The sequence below is a fragment of the Salvelinus alpinus genome, chromosome 18 (assembly GCF_045679555.1).
Source record: "Salvelinus alpinus chromosome 18, SLU_Salpinus.1, whole genome shotgun sequence".
NCBI lineage: Eukaryota > Metazoa > Chordata > Actinopteri > Salmoniformes > Salmonidae > Salvelinus > Salvelinus alpinus.
This window is the reverse complement of record NC_092103.1, coordinates 47,329,576-47,345,653: the sequence shown is the minus strand read 5'-3', so window position 1 is coordinate 47,345,653 and position 16,078 is coordinate 47,329,576. Positions and strand designations below refer to the sequence as shown.

At 44.0% G+C, this 16,078-nt stretch overlaps 1 protein-coding gene across 4 annotated transcripts in view; it reads left to right on the top strand.

Moving 5' to 3' along the window:
* Nucleotides 1–16,078, top strand: part of LOC139544422 (ras-related protein Rab-27B-like) — a 107,154-nt gene that overhangs the window by 80,793 nt on the left and 10,283 nt on the right. For all 4 annotated transcript variants that reach the window (XM_071351491.1, XM_071351490.1, XM_071351493.1 and 1 more), the window contains 3 exons: nt 10,280–10,381; nt 12,106–12,175; nt 13,757–13,842. In XM_071351491.1, the coding sequence (XP_071207592.1) occupies nt 10,299–10,381; nt 12,106–12,175; nt 13,757–13,842 (239 nt within the window). In that variant the 5' untranslated portion in view covers nt 10,280–10,298. The remainder of the gene's footprint in view (nt 1–10,279; nt 10,382–12,105; nt 12,176–13,756; nt 13,843–16,078) is intronic.

Below are 16,078 nucleotides of genomic sequence, written 5' to 3'. Positions count from 1 at the left end.
AGAGACCTATATAGTGCACTACCTTTGGCCAGAGACCTATATAGTGCACTACCTTTGGCCAGAGACCTATATAGTGCACTACCTTTGGCCAGAGACCTATATAGTGCCCTACCTTTGGCCAGAGACCTATATAGTGCACTACCTTTGGCCAGAGACCTATATAGTGCACTACCTTTGGCCAGAGACCTATATAGTGCACTACCTTTGGCCAGAGACCTATATAGTGCACTACCTTTGGCCAGAGACCTATATAGTGCACTACCTTTGGCCAGAGACCTATATAGTGCACTACCTTTGGCCAGAGACCTATATAGTGCCCTACCTTTGGCCAGAGACCTATATAGTGCACTACCTTTGGCCAGAGACCTATATAGTGCACTACCTTTGGCCAGAGACCTATATAGTGCACTACCTTTGGCCAGAGACCTATATAGTGCACTACCTTTGGCCAGAGACCTATATAGTGCCATACCTTTGGCCAGAGACCTATATAGTGCCATACCTTTGGCCAGAGACCTATATAGTGCACTACCTTTGGCCAGAGACCTATATAGTGCACTACCTTTGGCCAGAGACCTATATAGTGCACTACCTTTGGCCAGAGACCTATATAGTGCACTACCTTTGGCCAGAGACCTATATAGTGCACTACCTTTGGCCAGAGACCTATATAGTGCACTACCTTTGGCCAGAGACCTATATAGTGCACTACCTTTGGCCAGAGACCTATATAGTGCACTACCTTTGGCCAGAGACCTATATAGTGCACTACCTTTGGCCAGAGACCTATATAGTGCACTACCTTTGGCCAGAGACCTATATAGTGCACTACCTTTGGCCAGAGACCTATATAGTGCACTACCTTTGGCCAGAGACCTATATAGTGCACTACCTTTGGCCAGAGACCTATATAGTGCACTACCTTTGGCCAGAGACCTATATAGTGCACTACCTTTGGCCAGAGACCTATATAGTGCACTACCTTTGGCCAGAGACCTATATAGTGCACTACCTTTGGCCAGAGACCTATATAGTGCACTACCTTTGGCCAGAGACCTATATAGTGCACTACCTTTGGCCAGAGACCTATATAGTGCACTACCTTTGGCCGGAGACCAATGAGGAATAGGGTGCCATTTTGTAACGCAGACCCTGTCTGACTGCACCATTGTTGTTCAGTGGGGTCCTCAAGTATCTTGTTGATTCGTATTCCTCTTCTTAACTGCTCTCTTCACTAGAAAAGGCCCCACGAATGGAAAGGGAAATGGACATGGTAAACCAATTTCCTCATTCTCAAATCCAACAGGGACTACCTCATTTCACATGACAGACTCGTATTGCATCTCCTGTTGGAACATAATGGTTTTGATCCAATCTATACAGAAACTACTCAAATAGAAAATGGTATTACTTCATGTCGATATTCACAAATTAGAGGGTTTGTAGATGTTCAGTAATGAACCTTTAAACCTAACCCTGATCGTAAGCCTAGACAATCGATTGGTGATCGTAATCGCACATTGGACTCATTGGGTTATTTTGGTGTACATGAAGTGAGACCGTAGATGTGTTTGTACAGAAGGAAGGCTCAGTGCAATCGCCGGACTCCTACTGCTACTGACTACACACGGGGGTCCCCTGAGGGACAGTGAGGTCCGCTGATCACATCCTCAGGACGTCCTGATTCCTCTGACAATGGCTCCATAGACGGGTGTACTTCTCATCCTCCTGGGGACGAGGGGGCCCGGGGGTCTGGTTTAACATCCTCCTGGGGACGAGGGGGCCCGGGGGTCTGGTTTAACATCCTCCTGGGGACGAGGGGGCCCGGGGGTCTGGTTTAACATCCTCCTGGGGACGAGGGGGCCCGGGGGTCTGGTTTAACATCCTCCTGGGGACGAGGGGGCCCGGGGGTCTGGTTTAACATCCTCCTGGGGACGAGGGGGCCCGGGGGTCTGGTTTAACATCCTCCTGGGGACGAGGGGGCCCGGGGGTCTGGTTTAACATCCTCCTGGGGACGAGGGGGCCCGGGGGTCTGGTTTAACATCCTCCTGGGGACGAGGGGGCCCGGGGGTCTGGTTTAACATCCTCCTGGGGACGAGGGGGCCCGGGGGTCTGGTTTAACATCCTCCTGGGGACGAGGGGGCCCGGGGGTCTGGTTTAACATCCTCCTGGGGACGAGGGGGCCCGGGGGTCTGGTTTAACATCCTCCTGGGGACGAGGGGGCCCGGGGGTCTGGTTTAACATCCTCCTGGGGACGAGGGGGCCCGGGGGTCTGGTTTAACATCCTCCTGGGGACGAGGGGGCCCGGGGGTCTGGTTTAACATCCTCCTGGGGACGAGGGGGCCCGGGGGTCTGGTTTAACATCCTCCTGGGGACGAGGGGGCCCGGGGGTCTGGTTTAACATCCTCCTGGGGACGAGGGGGCCCGGGGGTCTGGTTTAACATCCTCCTGGGGACGAGGGGGCCCGGGGGTCTGGTTTAACATCCTCCTGGGGACGAGGGGGCCCGGGGGTCTGGTTTAACATCCTCCTGGGGACGAGGGGGCCCGGGGGTCTGGTTTAACATCCTCCTGGGGACGAGGGGGCCCGGGGGTCTGGTTTAACATCCTCCTGGGGACGAGGGGGCCCGGGGGTCTGGTTTAACATCCTCCTGGGGACGAGGGGGCCCGGGGGTCTGGTTTAACATCCTCCTGGGGACGAGGGGGCCCGGGGGTCTGGTTTAACAACATAGAAATGCCAGAGATGTTTTTGAACCGTTATGTGATTTTAAGATTCTAATTACTCTGCTGTGGTGAAAGTCATCCCCCCCTCCCCTCCCCCGTCTCAGCAACTTTTCCTAAATGTGTTTTTAAAAGAACTGCTTGGACAGCTGGGAAATAAGGTGGTGCCGTGCTGTTGCCCTCCAGCTCTCTCTCTATCTCTCTCTCTCGTCTCTCTCTCGTCTCTCTCTCTCGTCTCTCTCGTCTCTTTCTCTCTCTCTCGTCTCTCTCTCGTCTCTCTCTCTCTCGTCTCTCTCTCTCTCGTCTCTCTCTCTCTCTTGTCTCACTCTTTCTCTCTTTCTCTCTCGTCTCTTTCTCTCTCTCTCTCTCTTGTCTCACTCTTTCTCTCTTTCTCTCTCGTCTCTCTTTCTCTCTCTCGTCTCTCTCTCTCGTCTCACTCTTTCTCTCTCTCTGTGTCTCTCTCTTGTCTCTCTCTCTACTGAGTGAATTGGAGTCTCATGATCTTCTTGTCTAAATATAATCCACGGGGTCAGTGAGGCAAACATACAGACTAGACGCACAACAGGAACAGAGACATGACTGAGCCACTAAACCTAAACCAAGGGGCCTCCTCTTTGGGGACCTAAAGGCCATTTGGGATCTGATAACTTTGTTTTACCACTAATAATATGGTAATTTGACTACTCTACAGAACTCTGGCCATTTAGATGGACTCTGTTCCTTTCCTCACAATTAACTGTCTATGTAGAGTGAATTGATAATGGTACCGTGGTATCTGGGGGGGGTAAACACAGTACAGTCAGAAGTGTCTCTGCTCTCCCATCCAACGAGAGGAGCAACTCATGGGGATGATATCATGTGCCACCCCTTCTGAGAGAGATCACATCGGATAGCATAGTACATAAAACACACACACGCGGTTTCCCCCGATACGCCCTCTCTACCCACCCAGTGGCTGGCGCTCCCAGGCTCTTTCCCAGAAGGCCACAGTCTAACATCTAACCTCTGACCCATAGCATAATATATACAGTTGAAGTCGGAAGTTTACATACACCTTCGCAAAATACATTTCAACTCAGTTTTTCACAATTCCTGACATTTAATCCTAGTAAAAATTCACTGTTTTAGGTCAGCTAGGATTACCACTTTATTTTAAGAATGTGAAATGTCAGAATAATAGTAGAGAGAATGATTTATTTCAGCTTTTATTTCTTTCATCACATTCCCAGTGGGTCAGAAGTTTACATACACTCAATTAGTATTTGGTAGCATTGCCTTTAAATTGTTTAACTTGGGTCAAACATTTCGGGTAGCCTTCCACAAGCTTTCCACAAAAATTTGGATGAATTTTGGCCCATTCCTCCTGACAGAGCTGGTGTAACTGAGTCAGGTTTAGTAGGCCTCCTTGCTCGCACACGCTTTTTCAGTTCTGCCCACAAATTTTCTATGGGATTGAGGTCAGGGCTTTGTGATGGCCACTCCAATACCTTGACTTTGTTGTCCTTAAACCATTTTGCCACAACTTTGGAAGTATGCTTGGGGTCATTGTCCATTCGGAAGTCCCATTTGCGACCAAGCTTTAACATCCTGACTGATGTCTTGAGATGTTGCTTCAATATATCCACATCATTTTCCTGCCTCATGATGCCATCTATTTTGTGAAGTGCACCAGTCCCTCCTGCAGCAATGCGCCCCCACAACATGATGCTGCCACCCCCGTGCTTCACGGTTGGGATGGTGTTCTTTGGCTTGCAAGCCTCCCAATTTTTCCTCCTAACATAACGATGGTCAAACAGTTCTATTTTTGTTTCATCAGACCAGAGGACATTTCTCCAAAAAGTACGATCTTTGTCCACATGTGCAGTTGCAAACCGTAGTCTAGCTTTTTTATGGCGGCTTTGGAGAAGTGGCTTCTTCCTTGCTGAGCGGCCTTTCAGGTTATGTCGTGTGGATATAGATACTTTTGTACCTGTTTCCTTCAGCATCTTCACAAGGTCCTTTGCTGTTGTTCTGGGATTGATTTGCACTTTTCGCACCAAAGTACATTCATCTCTAGGAGACAGAACTCGTCTCCTTCCTGAGCGGTATGATGGCTGCATGGTCCCATGGTGTTTATACTTGCGTACTATTGTTTGTACAGATGAACATGATACCTTCAGGCGTTTGGAAATTGTTCCTAAGGATGAACTTGGCTGATTTATTTTGATTTTCCCATGATGTCAAGCAAAGCGGCACTGAGTTTGAAGGTAGGCCTTGAAATACATCCACAGGTCCACCTCCAATTGACTCAAATTATGTCAATTAGCCTATCAGAAGCTTCAAAGCCATGACATAATTTTCTGGAATTTTCCAAGCTGTTTAAAGGCACAGTCAACTTAGTGTATGTAAACTTCTGACCCACTGGAATCGTGATTAAGTGAAATAATCTGTCTGTAAACAATTGTTGGAAAAATTATTTGTGTCATGCACAAAGTAGATGTCCTAACTGACTTGCCAAAACTATAGTTTGTTAACAAGAAATTAGTGGAGTGGTTGAAAAACGAGTTTTAATGTCTCCAACCTAAGTGTATGTAAACTTCCGACTTCAACTGTATGTATTAAAGAGATCAGAATGCTGATGTAATTATTTACTTTGAAAAATGAAAAGAAAAGAGTTAGACGGGATATAGACTAGAATGGCCGAGACGGGGCCTGAACACCGGAGAGCAACAACTAGTCTGAAGGAATGTCTTGACCAGAGACCTGACACATCATTAATGAGTTGAAGTCTGAAGGAATGTCCAGACCAGAGACCTGACATATCATTAATGTGTTGAAGTCTGAAGGAATGTCCAGTCCGGCATGAGATATGACAGCTCGTCTCTTTCATAGTGTTGACTGTTTTATACATCTCACGTAGCCTACAGTGAAATGAGTTCCTTAGTAACAAGACCAATCATTGTCAACCTATAAAACCAATCATGTCACAGCCCAGACTGACCTTACACATTGAATTAAATCAAATCTAATTTTATTGGTCACATACACATGGTTAGCAGATGTTAATGCGAGTGTAGTGAAATGCTTGTGCTTCTAGTTCCCGACAGTGCAGCAATATCTAACATGTAATCTAACAATTCCACAACAACTACCTTATACACACAAATCTAAGTAAAGGAATGAATAAGAATATGTAAATACAAATATATGGATGAGCAATGACAGAGCGGCATAGGCAAGATGTATAGATAGTATAAAATACAGTATATACACATGAGATGAGTAATGTAAGATATGTATACATTATTATATATTTTTGTTTTGTAAACATTATTAAAGTGACTAGTGTTCCATTTTATTAAAGTGGCCAATGATTTGAGAGTCTATGTAGGCAGCAACCTCTCTGTGTTAGTGATGGCTGTTTAACAGTCTGATGGCCTTGAGATAGATGCTGTTTTTCAATCTCTCGGGTCCCAGCTTTGATGCACCTGTACTGACCTTGCCTTCTGGATGATAGCGGGGTGAACAGGCAGTGGCTCGGGTGGTTGTTGTCCTTGATCTTTTTGGCCTTCCTGTGACATCAGGTTCTGTAGGTGTCCTGGAGGGCAGGTAGTTTACCCCCGGTGATGCGTTGTGCAGACCACCCTCTGGAGAGCCTTGCAGTTGTGGGCGGTGCTGTTGTCGTACCAGGCAGTGATACAGTCCGACAGGATGCTCTCGATTGTGCATCTGTAAAAGTTTGTGAGGGTTTTAGGTGACAAGCCGAATTTCTTCTGCCTCTTGAGGTTGTGCCTTCTTCACCACACTGTCTGTGTGGGTGGACAATTTCAGTTTGTCCGTGGTGTGTACACCGAGGAACCTGAAGCTTTCCACCTTCTCCACATCCCGTCGATGTGGATAGGGGCGTGTTCCCTCTTCTGTTTCCTGAAGTCCACGATCATCTCTTGTTTTGTTGACGTTTAGTGAGAGGTTGTTTTCCTGACAACATCACTCCGAGTGCCCCTTACCTCCTCCCTGTAGGCCATCTCGTCGTTGTTGGTAATCAAGCCCACTACTGTTGTGTCGTCTGCAAACTTGATGAATGAATTGGAGGCGTGCATTGCCACGCAGTCGTGGGTGAACAGGGAGTACAGGAGGGGGTTGAGAACGCACCCTTGTGGGGCCCCAGTGTTGAGGATCAGCGAAGTGGAGGTGTTGTTTCCTACCTTCACCACCTGGGGGGCCAGGAACCAATTGCACAGAGCGGGGGGTTGAGACCCAGGGCCTCAAGCTTAATGATGAGCTTGGAGGGTACTATGCTGCAGCGTTCCTACATATGTATTCCTCTTGTCCAGATGAGATAGGGCATGTGTTTTGTCTGGTTTGCATGTTTTTAAGGAGACACAATTAGATTTCCATTAGTCATGTCTCTCAGAACCTTCTCATGACATGAACGTTGTTGATGTTTGTGGTTCCACGTGAGCTACTAAACTAGACCAGAGAGTAATTTGTTAACAGGAGATGAGATGACTGTCTACATTAGTGTGCCACTATTCTTGTTCTGATCAAATCACGTTTTGTCTGATCTAGACCAGAGATCTGTATTGTATGATTGATCACGTTAGATTTTATTGGATCAAATAAAGTTGTGTTTGTTATTATGACGTTGGGGCCGTTTCGTTTCGGTCTGTTTCTTTACTGACCCCAGGCCAGTTCCCCGTTGTCTGTTTGACAAACCTTTACTGACCCCAGGCCAGTTCCTCGTTGTCTGTTTCTTTACTGACCCCAGGCCAGTTCCCCGTTGTCTGTTTCTTTACTGACCCCAGGCCAGTTCCCCGTTGTCTGTTTGACAAACCTTTACTGACCCCAGGCCAGTTCCCCGTTGTCTGTTTGACAAACCTTTACTGACCCCAGGCCAGTTCCCCGTTGTCTGTTTGACAAACCTTTACTGACCCCAGGCCAGTTCCCCGTTGTCTGTTTGACAAACCTTTACTGACCCCAGGCCAGTTCCCCATTGTCTGTTTGACAAACCTTTACTGACCCCAGGCCAGTTCCCCGTTGTCTGTTTGACAAACCTTTACTGACCTCAGGCCAGTTCCCCGTTGTCTGTTTGACAAACCTTTTCTGACCCCAGGCCAGTTCCCCGTTGTCTGTTTGACAAACCTTTACTGACCCCAGGCCAGTTCCCCGTTGTCTGTTTGACAAACCTTTACTGACCCCAGGCCAGTTCCCCGTTGTCTGTTTGACAAACCTTTACTGACCCCAGGCCAGTTCCCCGTTGTCTGTTTGACAAACCTTTACTGACCCCAGGCCAGTTCCCCGTTGTTTGTTTGACAAACCTTTACTGACCCCAGGCCAGTTCCCCGTTGTCTGTTTCCAACTTGTATGAATGTACAGTTGAAGTCGGACGTTTACATACACTTAGGTTGGAGACATTAAAACTCGTTTTTCAACCACTCCACAAATTTCTTGTTAACAAACTATAGTTTTGGCAAGTTGGTTAGGACATCTACTTTGTGCATGACACAAGTAATTTTTCCAACAATTGTTTACAGACAGATTATTTCACTTATAATTCACTGTATCACAATTCCAGTGGGTCAGAAGTTGACATACACTAAGTTGACTGTGCCTTTAAACAGCTTGGAAAATTCCAGAAAATTATGTCATGGCTTTAGAAGCTTCTGATAGGCTAATTGACATAAGTTGAAGGTGTACCTGTGGATGTATTTCAAGGCCTACCTTCAAGATCAGTGCCTCTGATTGGCATCATGGGAAAATCTAAAGAAATCAGCCAAGACTTCAGAACATTTTTTGTAGACCTCCACAACATTTACATTTACATTTAAGTCATTTAGCAGACGCTCTTATCCAGAGCGACTTACAAATCACAAGTCTGGTTCATCCTTTGAGAACAATTTCCAAATGCCTGAAGGTACCACGTTCATCTGTACAAACAATAGTACGCAAGTATAAACACCATGGGACCACGCAGCCGTCATACCGCTCAGGAAGGAGATACGTTCTGTCTCCTAGAGATGAACATACTTTGGTGCGAAAAGTGCAAATCAATCCCAGAACAACAACAAAGGACCTTGTGAAGATGCTGGAGGAAACTATCTATCACTCCAGTGTTTAATTCTAAATTGTAATTATTTACTGCGGCCTATTTATTGCCTTACCTGCCGTATCTTACCTCATTTGCACACACTGTATATATAGACTTTTTCAATTGTGTTATTGACTGTACGCTTGTTTATTCCATGTGTAACTCTGTGTTGTTGTTTGTGTTGCACTGCTTTGCTTTATCTTGGCCAGGTAAATGAGTAAATGAGAACTTGTTCTCAACTGGCCTACCTGGTTAAATAAAGGTGAAATAAAAAATGATAAAAAACAGGTACAAAAGTATCTATATCCACAGTAAAACGAGTCCTATATCCACACTAAAACGTATCTATATCCACAGTAAAACGAGTCCTATATCGACACTAAAACGTATCTATATCCACAGTAAAACGAGTCCTATATCCACAGTAAAACGTATCTATATCCACAGTAAAACGAGTCCTATATCCACAGTAAAACATATCTATATCCACAGTAAAACGAGTCCTATATCCACAGTAAAACATATCTATATCCACAGTAAAACGAGTCCTATATCGACATAACCTGAAATGCCGCTCAGCAAGGAAGAAGCCACTGCTCCAAAACCGCCATAAAAAAGCCAGACTACCGTTTGCAACTGCACATGGGCAAAAAGATTGTACTTTTTGGAGAAATGTCCTCTGGTCTGATGAAACAAAAATAGAACTGTTTGGCCATAATAACCATCGTTATGTTTGGAGGAAAAAGGGGGAGGCTTGCAAGCCGAAGAACACCATCCCAACCGTGAAGCACGGGGGTGGCAGCATCATGTTCTCGGGGTGCTTTGCTGCAGGAGGGACTGGTGCACTTCACAAAATAGATGGCATCATGAGGCTGGAAAATAAGGACAACAAAGTCAAGGTATTGGAGTGGCCATCACAAAGCCCTGACCTCAATCCCATAGAAAATCTGTGGGCAGAACTGAAAAAGCGTGTGTGAGCAAGGAGGCCTACAACAGCTCTGTCAGGAGGAAGGGGCCAAAATTCACCCAACTTATTGTGGGAAGCTTGTGGAAACGTTTGACCCAAGTTAAACAATTTAAAGGCAACGCTACCAAATACTAATTGAGTGTATGTAAACTTCTGACCTACTGAGATTGTGATGAAAGCTGAAATATATAATTCTCTCTACTATTATTCTGACTTCACATTCTTAAAATAAAGTGGTGATCCTAACTGACCTAAAACAGGGAACTTTTATGAGGATTAAATGTCCGGAATTGTGAAAAATTGAGCTTAAATGTATTTGGCTAAGGTGTATGTTAACTTCTGACTTCAACTATATGAATGAATGTGTCAGACAGGCTGTGATGAATCCGCTGTCTAACTTCATGTACTCAGTGACCTTGTGGTTAAAGTGTCTCCCCCAGAGATTGGAAAGTTGTTGGTTAATACCCCCAGTGGAGTCATACCAAATACCTTTTAAAAATGACTTGTTCTTGTTTTGTTTACTCCAGGTTCAGCGCAGTCAGCACGATGACTGAAGGGGACTATGATTACCTGATCAAGCTCCTGGCTCTGGGGGACTCTGGAGTAGGCAAGACAACGTTTCTATACAGGTACACACACACAACTAGTTATTAGGGATGTGCATCTTTCCCTTTCAACACGATTTGATACCTTCATGGATCTGTATACTGTACCGGTCAAACGTTTTGGACACTCATTCAAGGGTATTTTAAAAAAAAATGTACTATTTTTTTTACATTGTAGAGTAATAGTGAAAACATCAAAAATCACACATATGGAATCATGTAGTAACCAAAAAAGTGATAAACAAATGAAAATGTATTTTATATTTGAGATTTCTTCAAATAGCCACCCTTTGCCTTGGTGACAGCTTTGCACACTCTTGGCATTCTCTCAACCAGCTTCATTAGGTAGTCACCTGGAATTCATTTCAATTAACAGTTGTGCCTTCTTAAAAGTTCATTTGTGGAATTACTTTTCTTGTTAATGCATTTGAGCCAATCAGTTGTGTTGTGACAAGGTAGGGGTGGTATACAGAAGATAGTTCTATTTGGTAAAAGACCAAGTCCATATTATGTCAAAAACTGCTCAAATTCAACTGCTTCAAGTTCAGTCGCAAAAACCATCAAGCTCTATGATGAAACTGGCTCTCATGAGGACCGCCACAGGAAAGGAAGACCCAGAGTTACCTCTGCTGCAGAGGATAAGTTCATTAGAGTTACCAGCCTCAGAATGGAAAGGAAGACCCAGAGTTACCTCTGCTGCAGAGGATAAGTTCATTAGAGTTACCAGCCTCAGAAATTGCAGCCCAAATACATGATTCACAGAGTTCAAGTAACGGACACATCTCAACAGCAACTGTTAAGAGGAGACTGTGTGAATCAAGCCTTCATGGTTGAATTGCTGCAAAGAAACCACTACTAAAGGACACCAATAAGAAGAAGAGACTTGCTTGGGCCAAGAAACACGAGCAATGGACATTAGACCGGTGGAAATTTGTCCTTTGGTCTGGAGTCCAAATTGAAAATTTTTGGTTCCAACTGCCGTGTCTTTGTGAGACGCGGTGTGGGTGAAAGGATTATCTCCACATGTGTATTTCTCACCATAAAACAAGGAGGAGGAGATGTTATGTGGTGAGGGTACTTTGCTGGTGAACACTGTCTGTGACCCTTCACCTGGAATGATTTTCCAACGGTCTTGAAGGAGTTCCCACATATGCTGAGCATTTGTTGGCTGCTTTTCCTTCACTCTGTGGTCCAACTCATCTCAAACCATCTCAATTGGGTTGAGGTCGAGTGATTGTGGAGGCCAGGTCATCTGATGCAGCACTCCATCACTCTCCTTCTTGGTCAACTAGCCCCTACACAGCCTGGAGGTGTGTTGGGTCATTGTCCTGTTGAAAAACAAATGATAGTCCCACTAAGCGCAAACCAGATGGGATGGCGTATCGCTGCAGAATGCTGTGGTAGCCATGCTGGTTAAGTGTGCCTTGACCTCAACCCCATCGAACACCTTTGGGATGAATTGTAAAAACCAACTGTGAGCCAGGCCTAATCGCCCACATCAGTGTTCCCGACCTCACTAATACACTTGTGGCTGAATTGAAGCAAGTCCCTGCAGCAATGTTCCAACATCTAGTGGAAAGCCTTCCCAGAAGAGTGGAGGCTGTTATGGCAGCAAAGGGGAGACCAACTAATTATTAATGCCCATGATTTTGGAATGAGATGTTCGACGAGCAGGTGTCCACATACTTTTGGTCATGTAGTGTATAATATTATTATTATTATTATATTAATACTACTTTCCTCTTCAGGTACACAGACAACAAGTTCAACCCCAAGTTCATCACCACGGTGGGAATAGACTTCAGGGAAAAGAGAGTGGTAAGTACACGTACACACACACGCATGCGAACGCGATGTTTATGAGTATCGTCCTGCCTTTCCTTCGTCAACCCAGCTCTTCTTCAGACTCACTGAGACTGTCTGCGTCCCCATTCTCCACACCTGTCTCAAAGGGAGCACTTGCACACTCCCGTCATGCATTTAAAAAGCATTCTATTGAATTAAGCCTTGGCTGTAGGGACTTTCCACCATTTGTTAAATCCATGATGTGGAGATTGGAGAGGGATCAGTCAGAATCAGTATGCAGTCAGTGAAGTTATCACCATTTCCTCCTAAGACCGTCGCTCTGTTATCTTAATTCTTGTCAAGTTGCCTTACCGGGCTGTTCAGACATGGCCAGGGGAAGAGGAGGGGAAGTAGAGCTAGTAAAGTTTAAATTAAAGAGAGAGGATAAACCTCTGCCACTGTTAAGCCATGTGACTACAGTCCATTGTGACTCCAGTGCCCAGAATGAAGTACGATCTCTCCTGTCAAACACGTATCACTGTGAATCTAAACTATGATCTATGACAGTAGGACCGTCAATGAGATGCTGTAAATGTGAGAGAGAACTTACATCTCACTGTGAATCTAAACTATGATCTATGACAGTAGGACCGTCAATGAGATGCTGTAAATGTGAGAGAGAACTTACATCTCACTGTGAATCTAAACTATGATCTATGACAGTAGACACCATCAAAGAGATGTACATTCATCTGTTGTAAATGGTCCAGTAGGACCGTCAATGAGATGTAAGATGCTGTAAATGTGAGAGAAAGCGTACATCTCTTAAAGGGCTAGGAGACAGTAGAGCAAAGGGGCTCTTGTGTTTATAAATACCTTTTTCAACCAAAACCTTTTTCCTACAATTTTTTTTAGGGGCTTGAGAAAAGAGGTCAGTATCTTCCTGAGGCATTTGTAAATCTGACCCTTTTTTTTTTGGTGTGTTTCACACAGACGTGAGATCTGTGAACCATCCCATCAGGTGAAACAGATGTCCGGTGACGCAGGAACAACGTGGACTATGATCCCTGTCTGCTGTTTTTAGTGATGGTCCTCTGAGTCTGAGGCCCTCCTCATACAGATAGGTCACCATGACATTGGATGGTTACTGGCTAGCATTAGCATTTGTCATCCAGGAATACATGACAGTAGGCTAACAGCTAGACAGAGGGAGAAAATGCTAATATTACCCTTGCGATGTCCGTGAATGCAGAATACATATATTTACAATGTAAAGAAAAGCACGACTGTTAGTCATCATTCTGTCTTGTGATTTTTTTCCCTCCCTCACAGTTCCCTCATACAGACACGGTTCGGTTTCTCTGATTCTCCTATTTAATACAGTGTGACCCTGTTTTTATCTTTTCAAATGTTTTCACTTGTTCCAGTATTTTCTTTGGATTCTGCAGCCAAAAGTAATTTTCCTTTCCCAAGATAACAGTTTTATTCTCTTTTGGCGACACCGCCTTCAAAACAGGTTTTGTCTCCTGTTTGTTTTGAAGCCAGACGCCTGCCCTGGATAGATGACGAGTAGATCAGGCACCTGTCTTAGGTGTGTGTGTGTGTGTTTTTCAGGTGTACACAGCGTCGGGCCCCAATGGAACCACAGGGAAGACTTTTAAAGTTCACCTCCAGCTCTGGGATACGGCTGGACAGGAGAGGTACTGTATAACAATAACGTTTCTAATGGGTTACAATAACGTTTATAATGGTTACAATAACGTTTCTAATGGGTTACAATAACGTTTATAATGGTTACAATAACGTTTCTAATGGTTACAATAACGTTTCTAATGGTTACAATAACGTTTCTAATGGGTTACAATAACGTTTCTAATGGTTACAATAACGTTTCTAATGGTTACAATAACGTTTCTAATGGGTTACAATAACGTTTCTAATGGTTACAATAACGTTTCTAATGGTTACAATAACGTTTCTAATGGGTTACAATAACGTTTCTAATGGGTTACAATAACGTTTCTAATGGTTACAATAACGTTTCTAATGGTTACAATAACGTTTCTAATGGTTTACAATAACGTTTCTAATGGTTTACAATAACGTTTCTAATGGTTTACAATAACGTTTCTAATGGTTTACAATAACGTTTCTAATGGTTACAATAACGTTTCTAATGGTTACAATAACGTTTCTAATGGTTACAATAACGTTTCTAATGGTTACAATAACGTTTCTAATGGTTACAATAACGTTTCTAACGGGCTACGCTGGACGTTTCTAATGGTTACAATAACGTTTCTAATGCGTTACAATAACGTTTCTAATGGGTTACAATAACGTTTCTAACGGGCTACGCTAACGTTTCTAACGGGCTACGCTAACGTTTCTAACGGGCTACGCTAACGTTTCTAACGGGCTACGCTAACGTTTCTAACGGGCTACGCTAACGTTTCTAACGGGCTACGCTAACGTTTCTAACGGGCTACGCTGACGTTTCTAATGCGTTTTCAAAAAAAGGGGAATTGATAGAAGTACTGTACCTACGTTGCTATGTGCTCTTCTCCTTTCAGCTCCGCTGAGCACGGAGTCTTAGACAAACCACTGCTGCAATTCAGTTTTTTAGGTTCTTAATCTTGTTTAACTACAGTATATCTCAAGCTCTCACAACGTGAGATTCTCTCAACGTGTCACTCCCTCTTGCCTTGTGAGAATGACGACTTGATGTAGTTCTACGAGGCCTCTTGACAAGCCTTAACATTGTAAAAACATCTTCAGAGAGTCTACCTGTGTTGCTAACGGCTGCGACCCCTTCCGTAACGTACCTGACAGAAACCTGAAGTGTCTTTTTGATCTGGGGGAGAAAAAAATTACCCTCTCAGAGAACACAGCATCAATGAGACCAACTGAGTTTGCGTCACAAATGACACCCTGTGCCCTATACAGTGCATTACTTTTGACCAGATCTCTATGGGCCCTGGTCAAAAGTAGTGCACTACATAGGGAATAGGGTGCCATTTGGGATACTTCTGACACGTATACGTTTTCTGGTACCAGACACAATAGACACACTGGGAGGCAGCGGTTGACTCATCAGTGATATTACATAGCATGTATTGATGACTCATCAGTGGTATTATATAGTATGTATTGGTGACTCGTCAGTGGTATTATATAGTATGTATTGATGACTCATCAGCGGTATTATATAGTATGTATTGGTGACTCATCAGTGGTATTATATAGTATGTATTGGTGACTCGTCAGTGGTATTATATAGTATGTATTGGTGACTCATCAGTGGTATTATATAGTATGTATTGATGACTCATCAGCGGTATTATATAGTATGTATTGGTGACTCATCAGTGGTATTATATAGTATGTATTGGTGACTCGTCAGTGGTATTATATAGTATGTATTGATGACTCATCAGCGGTATTATATAGTATGTATTGGTGACTCATCAGTGGTATTATATAGTATGTATTGGTGACTCGTCAGTGGTATTATATAGTATGTATTGATGACTCATCAGCGGTATTATATAGTATGTATTGATGACTCATCAGCGGTATTATATAGTATGTATTGATGACTCATCAGCGGTATTATATAGCATGTATTGATGACTCATCAGCGGTATTATATAGTATGTATTGATGACTCATCAGCGGTATTATATAGCATGTATTGATGACTCATCAGCGGTATTATATAGTATGTTTATACTTTTTATTTGTTTATTTTGATTTAACCTTTATTTTAACCTTTATTTTAACTCGTTAAGTCAGTTAAGAACAAATATCACAAATGTGATACAGCCTGGAATCAAACCAGCGTCTGTAGTGACGACTCTAGCACTGAGACGCAGTGCCTTAGACCGCTCCGCTCCGCCAGGAGCTTCGGGAAGCCAGAAGGACATTCTCAATTCT